The 13543-nt window shown below is 36.0% G+C and overlaps 1 protein-coding gene across 1 annotated transcript in view; it reads right to left on the bottom strand.

Annotated features, from left to right (window-relative positions):
• The window catches only part of FCHO2 (FCH and mu domain containing endocytic adaptor 2), a 114065-nt gene that overhangs the window by 90879 nt on the left and 9643 nt on the right, over nucleotides 1-13543 (bottom strand). Inside the window, exon 2 of the mRNA XM_034656344.1 lies at nucleotides 9228-9319. Coding sequence (XP_034512235.1) covers nucleotides 9228-9319 — 92 coding nt within the window. The remainder of the gene's footprint in view (nucleotides 1-9227; nucleotides 9320-13543) is intronic.

The raw sequence follows: 13543 nt of genomic DNA, 5'->3' as shown, positions 1-13543 counted from the left end.
GTAGGGGCAGGGGGCAAATGGGAAATCTCCACATGTTCCTCTTAATTTTGTTGTAAATCTAGGATAACCACTAAAAGAAAAGAAGAAGAGGGTATTACTTCTAAGCTAATAGAAGTAAAGAGAATTTTTTTTTAAAGACCAAAAAGCAAGAAAGTAGAGGGAAAAAATACAATACAAATAGGATAAATAGATAACAAATACTAAAATAGCATAGAGTTTGGCAACCTACAGCACCATCAGCCAAATATGGCCCATTTCTGTTCTCATAAAGTTTTTATTAGAGCACAGCCAAGCTCTTTTATTTATGTGTTGGCTATGGCTATTTTTGTACTAAAACAGCAGAGCTGAATAGCTGCAACAGAGATCAGATGGCATGCAAAGCCTAAAATATTTACCTTCTGGACCTTTACACAAAAAGTTTGACAACCTCTGAGACAAGAGATTTGAACCCAAAAATATCTACAATTATATTGCATGTAACAGACTAAATTCTCCAAATAAAGGAAAAATGCCTTTAAAAATAACAAACACTACACCATAAGGACACAACAAAGAAAAGAATACGTATACCACACAAAAACGTACCAAAAGCAAACTGATGACACTTCACTAAAAAACGAAGTAGACTTCAAGGCAAAAAACAATGCCAGAGATAGAAAGGACACAATGATAAAAAGTTCAATTCACCTGAAGACGTATTAGTTATAAAAATGTATCTGCCCAGAAAACCTAGACATTTTCCCAAAGACCTACAGATGGCCAATGGACCCATGAAAAGGTGCTCAATATCACTAATCATCAGAGAAACGCAAGTCAAAATCACAATGAGATATCACCTCACACCAGTTAGAATAGCTAGTATCAAAAAAGACAAGGAATAACAAGTGTTGGTCAGGATGTGGAGAAAAAGGAGAACCATCATGCACTACTGGTGGGAATGTAAATTCATGCAGCCCCTGTGGAAAATATTATAGAGGTTCCTCAAAGAAATTAAAAATAAAAACATATAATCCAGTGATTCCACTACTAGGTATTTACCCAAAGAAAACAAAAACACTAATTCAAAAAGACATATGCACCGTTGTGTTTACTACAGCATCATTTACAATAGCCAAGATACAGAAGCAACCTAAGCATCCATTCTTAGATGAATGGATAAAGAAAATGTGGGATGGATGCATGGGATGGATGGATGGATGGATGGATGGACAGATATTCCTCAGCCAGCTATAAAAAAGAATAAGATCTTGTCATTTGCAACAAAATGGATGGACCTAGAAGGATTACAGCAGGTGAAATGTCAGACAAATACCATATGGTTCACTTATATGTGGAATCTAAAAAACAAAACAAATGAAAAAACAAACAAAAAAAGCATCAACAGACCTAAAGAAACAGGGAACATACTGGTGGTTGCCAGAAGGAAGGTAACAGGAGGGATAAGGGGGAATGGGCAATATGGGTGAAGGGGAGCAGGAAGTACTGGCTTCCACTGATGGCATGAATAAGTCATGGGGATGAAAGGTACAGCAGAGGAAATGCAGTCAAAGGTACTGTCGTAGCACTGTATGGTACTAGATGGTAGCTACACCTGTGATGAGCATAGGATAAAGTATACAGTTGTCGAATCACTATGCTGTACACCTGAAAGTAATGTTAACATTGTATGTCAACTACACGTCAATTAAAAAAAAAGAATCTGTATCCACCTACTAACATGGCTTCGAATACATAAAAGCAAAAATTGACAGAACTACATGGATAAACAGAAAAATCACAATCAAAATGAGAGATTTTCAATGTAACTCTCTTAGGAAATGATAAAATGCGCAGGATAAAAAAAAAACAAAACCAGTGGGGATACATCAGAATTGAATAAAAGAATGCACAAACTTAACAAATACACATAGACAACAAATGCAAAACACAGACTTTTCAAGTACATGCAGATATTTACCAAAATTGACTCTACCCTGGTCCATAATCCAAGTGTCAACATATTTCAAAATGCTGAAATTATATACAGTATGTTCTCTAACTACATGTAATTAACCATAAGCAAAAATATATCTTTAAAAATCGACACATATTTGGAAATTTAAAAATATACTTCTAAATAACCCAGGGAGGCAAGAAAAAAGCACAAGGAAACTTAGAGTATCTTTAAACTAAATACAGTGAAAATTCTATTACTCAAAACTAGTGAGGCACAATAAAGCCATGCCTGAGGGACATTTACAGACTTAAATGAATGTATCAGAAATGAAAAAAGGGGCGCCTGGGTGGCACAGCGGTTAAGCGTCTGCCTTTGGCTCAGGGCGTGATCCTGGTGTTATGGGATCGAGCCCCACATCAGGCTCCTCTGCTATGAGCCTGCTTCTTCCTCTCCCACTCCTCCTGCTTGTGTTCCCTCTCTCGCTGGCTGTCTCTATCTCTGTCGAATAAATAAATAAAATCTTTAAAAAAAAAAAAATCTTTAAAAAATAAAAAATAAAAAAAATAAAAAAAAAAAAAAAGAAATGAAAAAAGATGGGGGCACCTGGCTGGCTCAGTTGGTGGACCATGCAACTCTCGATCTTGGGGTTGTGAGTTTGAGCCTCATGTTGGGTGTATACATTACTTTAAAAAATAAAATATTTAAAAAAAAAAGAAAAATGAAAAAAGGCTGAAAATCATCGTCAGACATCCATCTCAAAGTTAGAAAAAGAACAGCAATTAGGAAAAGAAAGTTAATGAAATAGAAAATAAATATATAAAAAGGATCAGCAAAGCCAATAGTTGTTTTTTTATAAAAACTATTAAAACCAACAAGTGATGAATGAGACTGATCATAAAATATAGAGAAGGCACAAATAACCAATGTCAGGAATGAAGAGGGGACATCTAATATAGATCTAGCAGGTATTTAAAAAGTTCATAAAAAGGGGTGCTTGGCTGGCTCAGTCAGAATATGCAACTCTTGATCTCAGGGTCATGAGTTCAAGACGCACATTGGGCATGGAGCCTACTTAAAATAAAAATGAAAAAAAAAATTGAAAATGTAGATGAAATTTAAAAATTCCTTGAAAATATAATTTATCACAGTACCTGGGTGGCTCAGTCAGTTGAGCGGCTGACTCTTGATTTTGGCTCAGGTCGTGGTCTCAGGATTATGGGATCAAGCCAGCCCCCCACCCCCAACTCAGCAGGGAGTCCACTTCTCTCTCTCTCCCTCTGTCCCTCCTCCCAACTCACGCATGTGCGAGCTTTCTCTAAAATAAGTAAATAAATCTTTACATATCTCTCTGTGTGTATGTATATATATACATATATATACATGTGTGTATACATATATATAACTTATCAAACTCACTGAAGAACTGGAATATCTGAATAGTCCTATAACTACTAAAGAAATTAAGTATGTAATTTGAAACCTTCCTAAAGATGATTTCAAGCCCAGATGGGTCTACTAGCAAAATCTATGAAACACATAAAGAAGAAACTATAATATTCTACAAAATTTTTCGAGAATAAAAAAATGAGGTATACTCAACTCATTTTATAAGGCTAACTAATCTTGACACCAAAATCTAAGGACAGTTAGATAAAGGAATTTTTCAGGCCAATCTTGATCACAAATATAGATGCCAAAATCCTAAATAAAATAGCAAACTGATCCACCAACATATCAAAGTGATAATATATCTCTACCAACTTGGGTTTATACCAGGAATGGAAAGTTAATCTAACACTCAAAATTCAAAGTAATTCAAAATTTAACAAGAGGAGTAAAAAGAAAGAAAAACATCTAATAGATACAGGAAAAGTATCTGACCAAATTCAATATCCATTCATAATTTTTTTAAAAAAGAAAAACATTTAAAAACAGTATATAAAAGCAAATTTTAACAGTAAAGAAAGAACTTGAATAAATATATCATATTTAAGAGTGAAATGTGAGGGGTGCCTGGGTGGCTCAGTTGGTTAAGCATCTGACTCTTGATCTCAGCTCAGGTCTTGATCTCAGGGTCGTGAGTTCAAGTCTCACGTTGGGCTCCACGCTGGGCGTGGGGCCTACTTAAAAAAAAAAAAAAAAAACAAAAACAAGAGTGAAATAAATGTGAGACTAGGAACAAGACAAGATGCCTGCCATCACCATTTCTATTCAGCACTATACCCGAGCGTATTAGCCAGTATGGTAAGTCAAGAAAAGTAAATAAAGGTATAAGGACTGGAAAGAGATATAAAACTGTCACTTGTACAAGATGATTACACACAGAGAAAATCCAAAACAATCTACAGATGAATTATCAGAATATGCAAGGACTAACAGGTTGCTAGACACAAAGTCAATATATAAAAATCAAGTGGATTTACATATAAATCTGTAATACCTTATCAACAGACTGTTTTCACCCAAAAAATATAGAGCTCCTTCAGTTTGTTCTTAAAATAAGAGGGGAAAAAAACCAAAAAAACACAGGAGATGAACAGGGGGGCACCTGGGTGGCTCAGTCGGTTAAACGTCCCACTCTTGGTTTCAGCTCAGGTCCTAACCTCCTGGATCGTGGGATCAAGCCCCGAAATGGGCTCCACACTCAGCAGGGAGTTGGCTTGAGGAGTCTGTCCCTCTGCGCTTTCCCCCACTCGCATGCGTATGTGCACTCTCTCCCTCTCACAAATAAACATTTTATAAAAAAAAGAGATGAACAGGTACTTCATAAAAGAGAAAACGCAAATGACCAATAAACATGAAAGGATGCTCAAGCTCATCATCCATGAGGAAAATGCAAATCAGAATCACAATGAGATACAGGTATCCCTCACCATCTAAGCATACAGCCTTCTGGGGACGCCTGGGTGGCTCATTTTGTTAAGCCTCTGCCTTTGGCTCCGTTCCTGATCCTAGAGTCCAGGGATCAAGCCCCACACTGGGCTCAGCTGAGCAGGGGCTCAGCAGGGAGTCTGCTTCTCCCTCTGACCCTCCCCACTCTCATATTCTCTCTCCACTCTCTCTCTCTCTCAAATACACAAATAAAATCTTTTAGAAATAAATTAATAAAATAAAATTAAGTTAAATTAAATTAAAAGTACAGCCTTCCTATGAAATCTTTCATAAGCCAAAATGGCATAAAGCAAAGAAGCAATTACCATTAATTTACATGGAAAAATTTTTGAGCTTTACAAGAACCAAAAAATAACCCCTCTTAGGCTTTTCTGATACCATAGGACACATCTTGCTAATAGATGCACAATATAAACTAAACTGAGGCACAGATGCTCACAGACACAGTTCAACACTATGGCGGATTGTCACTGAGATGCTGAGCATAGTTCCCAGGGAAGGAGCTTGGCAGCACCACTCTCACTATACACACTGCCTCCCTAAGGGCTCACTGCAAAACAAACACCAAATGCTATTTTCTCATTTTGCTATTTTTTGCAAAAGAGAAAATCCTCTTAGGATTGTTCTTGGTTAGCAAAAACAGGTACTGATGTAGATCTTTCAAAAGAGCAAAGTGGCATAACACACACTTCTGAAAAGTGGGGGGGAGACATGTACTACTACTTATCAGAATGATTCAAATTGAAAGACTGGCAATTCCAAGTGGTGATGAGGACATGGAACAACTAGAACTCTGAAACAAGGCTGCTGCTGGTGTAAACTGGTACAACCACCTTGGAAAATTCTTTGGCATTACCTACTACAGTTACACATACATAACTCTATGACCTGGCAATTCTACTCTAGCGTATATACCTAATGTAAATATACGTATATGTATAGCAAAACCCTTGTACAAGAATATTCAAAGCAATATTACTTATAACAGCAAAAAAACTGGGAACAACCCAAAGGTCTGTCAATAGTAATAGATACATTTCAGCATATTTATAGAATTTAGTATCACACAGCACTGAAAATGACACTAAACTCAAAAAGGAATCTCACAAACATGCTGAGTAAAAGAAGACAAAAGAATACTCACTATATGATTAAATTGAGATACTTAATACAAAGTTCAAAAAATAGGTACAACTAACTTTCTTTGCCAGACGAATGGATAAATTTTGGTTTCCATAAATAGAATACTACTCAACAGTAAAAAGGAATGAATTACTGAAATATGCAACAACATGATCATCTCAACGTAATTATACTAAGTGAAAGTACTGGATAATAGAGTATATCAAGTATAATCCCATTCATATAAAATTCTAGAAAATGCAAACTAACCTAAATGTCAGAAGCAAATGAGTGGGAGCTCAGGGATGAGGGGGAAAGACAGTAGGGAGGAATCACAAAGAGGATGATGCACATGTTCACTATCTTGATTGTGGTGATGGTTTCATGAGTGTAGGTATATGTCAAAATTTATCAAATTTTACACTTTAAATGTGTATTATACTCTATGTCAACTATACTTCAATAAAGCTGTTGGAAGGAAGAGAGGAAGGAGGAAGGTAGTACGGAGGAAGAGACAAAAAGGAAAAAAAGGAGGAATGGAGGAGGGAAAAAGGGAGCAGACCAGTAGGGAAGAGGGGATGAAGGGAGGAGAGAAACTCTAAATGACTGACAGGAAATTAACCTCTCTAGGCCCCAATTTCCTTATCTGTAAAATGGGAGTTACAGTTTTCATAGTTAAATGAGATAATGTACGCACAATCCTTAGTGCACACTATATGTTTATGTATCTATCTTTTCTTCCCTTCTTTCTCACTCACTCCTTCAAGAAACAGGAGTATCTAATTGTGCTAGGCTCTGTACTAGGCACTGGGATACAAGAGAATACTATATCCTTTTTCTCTTATGGGGAACAAAGAAACAAATAAAAAATGAATTACAAAATTTTATAAATACTGCAAAGAGATATATGATGTTCAGAGATACTATAACAGGTGTTTCTGACCGAGTCAGGGAAATAAGGAAGAGCATCTGTGAAGAAAGGACCACCTTGCTAAGCTCTGAAGAATAAGTACGCATTAATTAGGCAAAAACAGGAATAAGCATGTACAAAGCCTGGCCTGGAAGATATCTTTCAATAAAATGGGTAATGTCTCTAGAGAGGAAAGAACAAGGAGGAGACTGGTATGAACTAAAGCTTGAAAGGTGGTTTGCGGTCAGACCAAGATGCAGGCAGGCCACTTTAAATAGGAGATGTAACAAACCTCTCTGTGACTTAGAAAAAGCACTCCAATTACAGTGCAGAAAATAAGTTGTAAGGGAACAAGAATGAATGTAGACAGGTAGGACAGGAGTTACTGCTGCAGTTCGAGCAACAGTGATAGCTTGGATCAGGGCAGTAAAGTCAGACTCATTCTATCAAAAAATCCGTACTAAGAGCCAAGCACTCTCCCAAATGCAAGAGACAGAGTAATAGCAGCACCCCCCCCCAAAAAAAAAATCCTGCCCTTGTGGGGTTTATATTCTAGAGGGGAGGGAAAAACTAATAAATAAATATACCAATGGTTGTAAGTGCTATGAAGAAAACATTAAAATAGGAAAGGCATAGTGGAAGGAGGGGTTGTCTTAGAGCCCACAGAATCATAAAGGGGATTAGATTCTACACAAGAACGGATGACTCAGGAGTCGTGGACTTCTTAGAGTGACTGACATAAATAGGCTAAAAGGCATGATGACAACTGCCCTGACAATTTCAAAGTAGTTATAGTTAGTGATTTAAGTGCTGGGGGAGAAGGAAGGCTAGCGGACATGCCAAGAAATGCAGCATTCTGAGACCTTTTCTTTATTCCTGCCAATAATGATGCAGAAGCCAGTGAAGGATAGCTTTATCCATAGCACTTAGAGCTTCCGGACTCCCTCTTAATTCTAAAAGAGAAGTGAAAGCCAAGAGAGGACTGGTCTTACATAAAACAGCTTATTCCCCAATTCCTAACATCTGGTAAATTCAATGATGGCATAAGCTGTATCTTTAGCCCTATATTCCCAGAATCCAGACAACTGCCTAGCACACAGCAGACATGGGATATATATATTATTGAAAGACTAAATGAATGGAGTATTTTATTTTTGCTTTTTTCTTAAGTAACCTCTACGCCCAACATGGGGCTTGAACTCACGACCCAGAGACTGAGAGTTGCATACTCCAACAACTGAGCTAGCCAGGTGTCCCCCAAAATGGAGTATTATATCTAAAGACAAAACATCCCTGGGGCACCTGGGTGGCTCAGCTGGTTAAGCATCTGCCCTTGGCTCAGGTCGTGGTCCGAGGATTATGCCCCACATGGGGCTCCCTGCTTAGCAGGAAGTCTGCTTCTCCCTCTGCCCCTCACCCTGCTTGTGTTCTCTCAAATAAATAAAATCTTACACGCACACACATCCCCATATTACTAAGATAAACATTTTAAGTGTGGTCATATAAAAACTACCAAGTGGGCCTAGCCACAAAATAGCTTTAATCAAACAAAATTACGTTGATTTTTAAGTTTTTAAATTGAATACTATATTCTAAATAATAAATAATACATAATTAAACTATAAAAATTCAAAAACCTTAGACTTTTCAAATTATTTTAGTATGTTTAATGACATGTTTGTTTACAGAAATGGTAGTATTTTATCCTACAAAATTCCTCAATTTTTCTATTGTATCACATTTATTTATGTATTTACAACTATATTGTTTGCAATGATATTAACAAACAATGAATATAAACCAGGAGTTCAGCAGTGCTACTTGGAGCCACATGCAGCCCTTAGTGTGTAGATGCCAGATAACCACACTGCTTTAAAATGTAACTATAATAATACACTTTTCAAAAATGTATTTGATTATTTTAAACCAAATCTAACTAAAATGTTCTGGGGCATCTGGGTGGCCCAGTTAGTTAAGCATCTGACTCTTGATTTTGGCTCAGGTTGTGATCTCAGGCTCTTGAGTTTGAGCCCCGCCTCTGGCTCCATGCTGGGACCTCCTTAAGATTCTCCCTCTCAAGGGGTGCCTGGGTGGCTTAGTCATTAAGCGTCTGCCTTCGTCTGGGATCAAGCCCCCCATCAGGCTCCCTGCTCAGTGGGAAGCCTGTTTCTCCCTCTCCCACTCCCCCTGCTTGTGTTCCCTCTCTCGCTTCCTCTGTCAAATAAATAAATAAAATCTTTAAAAAAAAAAAAAATTCCCACCCTCCCACCCCACTAGAGCATGCACTCTTTCTCAAAAATTTTTTTCTCATTTATAATCTAAAATTTAACTTGAACTGTTAAAAATACTTATTAAAAAAATACATACCTTTCTCTCACAAAATCTGCTAGTTCTTTTGTTGATATTTGTCCATGTTTCATATTATGGTAAAGGACATCAAAGCCACTATTTTTTTCCCCCTAAAATTGAAGAAGATTTTTAGTTTAACAACAAAAAAAGATCAAAATGATTTAAGAATAACCCTATATTAACCAATATGCAACTTTAATGCTCAGGTGAGCTACTTCTTCTTAGTTAAACCATTGTTGCTCATTTCAAACTGTATCAAAGGAATACAACACAGTTTGACAAAGTTTACAATTTATTATATATACATATACAAACACCAAACACACGTGCACAGATTCAATAATCACTCATGAGAGTACATTAATGAAATTAAGTCTGAAATTTTAAAAAATAACATGCAGCATAATTTAGAAAAGATACCCATGGATCTTTTTAAATACATTTACCAAATCCCATTTCAATTCCTTCAACATGCATTAAGGGATTCCTGATTATTTAAGGCAGAGTCCCTGCTTTAAAATAAGTAAATCTTGGGGCGCCTGGGTGGCACAGTCGTTAAGCGTCTGCCTTTGGCTGGGGTCATGATCCCAGGGTCCTGGCATCGAGCCTGGTCAGGCTGCCTGCTCAGCAGGGAGTCTGCTTCTCCCCCTTCATCTGCCCCTCCCCACCTCCACTCATGCTAACTCACTCTCTCTCTCTCAAACAAATAAAAATCTTTTTTTTTTTTTTAAGGATTTTATTTATTTATTTGACAGAGAGAGAGAGACAGCCAGCGAGAGAGGGAACACAGTCAGGGGGAGTGGGAGAGGAAGAAGCAGGCTACCAGCGGAGGAGCCTGATGTGGGGCTCAATCCCAGAACGCCGGGATCACGCCCTGAGCTGAAGGCAGACACTCAACGACTGAGCCACCCAGGTGCCCCCAAATAAATAAAAATCTTAAAAAAAAATCTAACCAGTCAGGTTACTTGAGTTCCCAATGCGCATTACGCATATTCAAATTAGAAGCGAGGTGGGAATAAAGGGCTATTCAAACAGGCACAAAGACTATTAGAAATACTATTTACCAGGCTTACAAGAGAAAAAAAAATTTTTTTTTAAAGGAGATAAGAACTTGGATACCATCTAGTAATTGAGGCAATAAGGTCCTGAGCATTTTGCTTCACTGTTACAATTATAAACATGAAGCAATCAAGAAAAGGTTAAATTATATTCAGAAATCTGGGTTTTTATTAAGAAGTCCTTGAAGAAGTAAGCTCTTTATTCGGGAACTTCAGATATCCAAATAACATATTAGTTAAAATTCCCAATAAGGAAATGAGGATTATTATTTAATGCAGTATAACAATATTAATATAGCAGCAATAATACACCCTGGGAAACAGTACTATCCATCCCTCAGGTCTTCACTTGGAAAGACAAGGAAATCTCCTTCTAATAAGGATATGATACAGAAGAAGCCTGCCACAGAAAGCACTAACAATTAATATAAACACCCTACATGATAACAAATCCATTTGTCATTTCTTCCTAAATCTCAGTTTACTGAGATCAAAAAACATCAGTCTGACTCCAAGCACTATACTTTAATAATTTCTCAAACTTATTAACACAAATTATTTATTACTCATGAACTTTTAACACAAACTAAGCAAAAATTTTACTACTTCAAATAGTACTAGTGCACTCTCTCTCCACACACACACACATACACATACAACTTTCTTCTAAAAAAAAAAAAATCAAAGTGTCTAATAAAGAACCCAAGTTGTATTGTCACCTTGTCAAAAACTTACTTTATAGCTTTGATAAAGATGACTAAATATTAAATATATACACATTTATATGCCAAAAAATAAAGAAGACACAGCACTGGAGCTCAGGTCTAGATCCATTTGCCTTCAGTGTCTTCAACTACAGAAAACACTGAACATTCTGGTGAAACAGGGAGAGACCCCGCTTGAAACTGAAAATTATAACTTATTATAATTCTGCCACCGTTTGAGATTACCCAGTAGTTTTTTTTTTTTTTAACCAGAAATACCTCCACACAGGCCCTATCATTTTTACAGTAGCCACCAACGTTCTTAGTAGGTGGCTCTAATTCAAAGAGAAGTAAAATAGTAATAACTATTCCTGAATTGCATATCCATTTTATCACCTTAGACCTTGAAGTGGATATGTTTCTGTTATTTTTAACACAAAAATATTTTTTCCTTTAACATACTCTGTTAACTCAAGCGAGGAGAACTTGCTTTTCTTGGCTAACTACCAATACATGATAAACGCACAAATAACTTGACAAAAGACCTCTATTATCAAATAGAACTACGACTAAACATGTCTTCTGGTCTTCAATATTTTACTAAAACCATAAATACTCATGCCCTTTGATCCAGCAATTCTACTTTCAGAAATCTATACTACAGAAACACACATACAAAGATAAATGTGGAAGAATATTTACTGAAGTACTATTTATAACAGTGAAAAATAAGAAAAAAACTAAAAAACATCCATTAAAATGACTGGTTAAGTAAATGACAGTAAATCCATAAAATATATATGGTGTTTTTTGAAAGACTGCAATAAAAAAAAATGCAGATTTTTAAGCGTTAATTTTGAAAATCTGCCCAGATATACTGTCAATGGAAAAAAGCAGGACATAATTACCGTAACAGTCAAAAAATAACCTAATGTTAGGAACAACTTAAATGTCCACCAGCCAGTGAATAAAAAGACAAAATAGGGTATATCCATAAAACAGAATATAATTCAGCAATAAAAAGTAACAAATACTGATGCACGTGACTTAATGGATGAACATCATGAACACTTCACTAAGTTAAAGAAGTCAGACAGAAGCGACCACATATTGTAGGATTCCATTTATATGAAACGTCCGAAATAAGCAAATATGCTGAAATAGAAAGTAGATGAGCGGGTTGCTAGGGAGGAGGGTTGTGAGGTAGGAGGTGATAAAAGATACAGGTTTTCTTTTTGAGGTAATAAAAATGTTCTAAAATTGACTGTGATGATGGATGCACATATTTGTATTACCCAAAACCACGGAACCATACACTTCAAGTGAACTGCACAATATACAAAATACATCATGATAAACTTATAAAAGGCATGAGCAAATATTTTTATCTATTTCAATCAATTAATTCTTGCAGAGAGATTTGCAGTATTAACTGACAAAAGTTGCTATTAACACCATTGCTGGTACAAGGAAGACAATTATTTTGAAGATTTACACTAAGACAGGATCTTTTACCTGCTGGTCTCCATGCACTTCACAAAGAAGTAGCACTTTGATAAAAGTCCAATGACTGTGGCCCAGGGCAAACAAAATCTTTTTACGATCCTATATAAAAAAGTGTTAAAAATCTTTGAAATGATTCCTAATAGGAAGTAGAAAAAAACCCTATCATCCTTTGAAGATGTTTAGCCCAGAATCGTACAAGTCCTTTAAGAAAACACAAACTTCAAGACCTATTGTTTCCTCTTATCGCTCTAATTTGACTGTACTTAAGAGTTTGATATTTATCAATCCAGATGCCTTTTCCCATACATATAGTAACATGTTACTTTTCAATATGAAAATGAGATCACACCATGCACAGTTTTGCGCTTAAATTATCAACTGAACTGAAATTTAGTTAAAAAGATAATTAAGTTATAAGTAAGGTCATCAAGTCATTGGAAATATTGAGATTTTTTTCTAGTCTAATTTAGAATCTATAAGACATACTTGAAATTTCAAGTTAAAAAGTTTGAATACATCATCAAAGCTATTTTGGAAACTCAAAGGCATCTTCTGGTTAATTTTATAACATCACTTTATACTTGAAAATTTTTTAAAAATAGATATAAAATACAGCCTAACATCTTTCCACTTGAAGAAAAAAATGCATCTATTAACAAAGCTATGGAATTCTTATTTTAACAAAAATGGAACTGTTTAATGTACCTTGGTTTTAAGACCCATGAATAGTAATAGTGGAAAAACACAAAGCTATAAATCCCAGAGATTTTAGCTAATGGTTTGAAACTTCTCCTTCAAAGAACCTTTTAAGAGCAACAGTAAATACTAAAAACAAAAAGCCTGTATATCTTTCACCTCTGATGACTCCAAGATTCTGGAAAACAGGCAGAAGACAGTGTATGCTGTATAATCAGACTATGAATTGATAAGTTGATTTTACCTTGTTCCTTTTTAAATTTTAAAAATATTTTGGAAGGGGATCAGAGGGTCAGAAGGTGCTGTCATGTGAACAGCAAATAACAAGCCTAACCTTCCTCTCAACCTCAAACCACCTCAAAGGTAATAA

Source organism: Ailuropoda melanoleuca, chromosome 3, assembly GCF_002007445.2.
Source record: "Ailuropoda melanoleuca isolate Jingjing chromosome 3, ASM200744v2, whole genome shotgun sequence".
Classification (NCBI taxonomy): domain Eukaryota; kingdom Metazoa; phylum Chordata; class Mammalia; order Carnivora; family Ursidae; genus Ailuropoda; species Ailuropoda melanoleuca.
The sequence above is the reverse complement of the archived record's forward strand: the minus strand, read 5'-3'. Positions and strand labels throughout refer to the sequence as shown.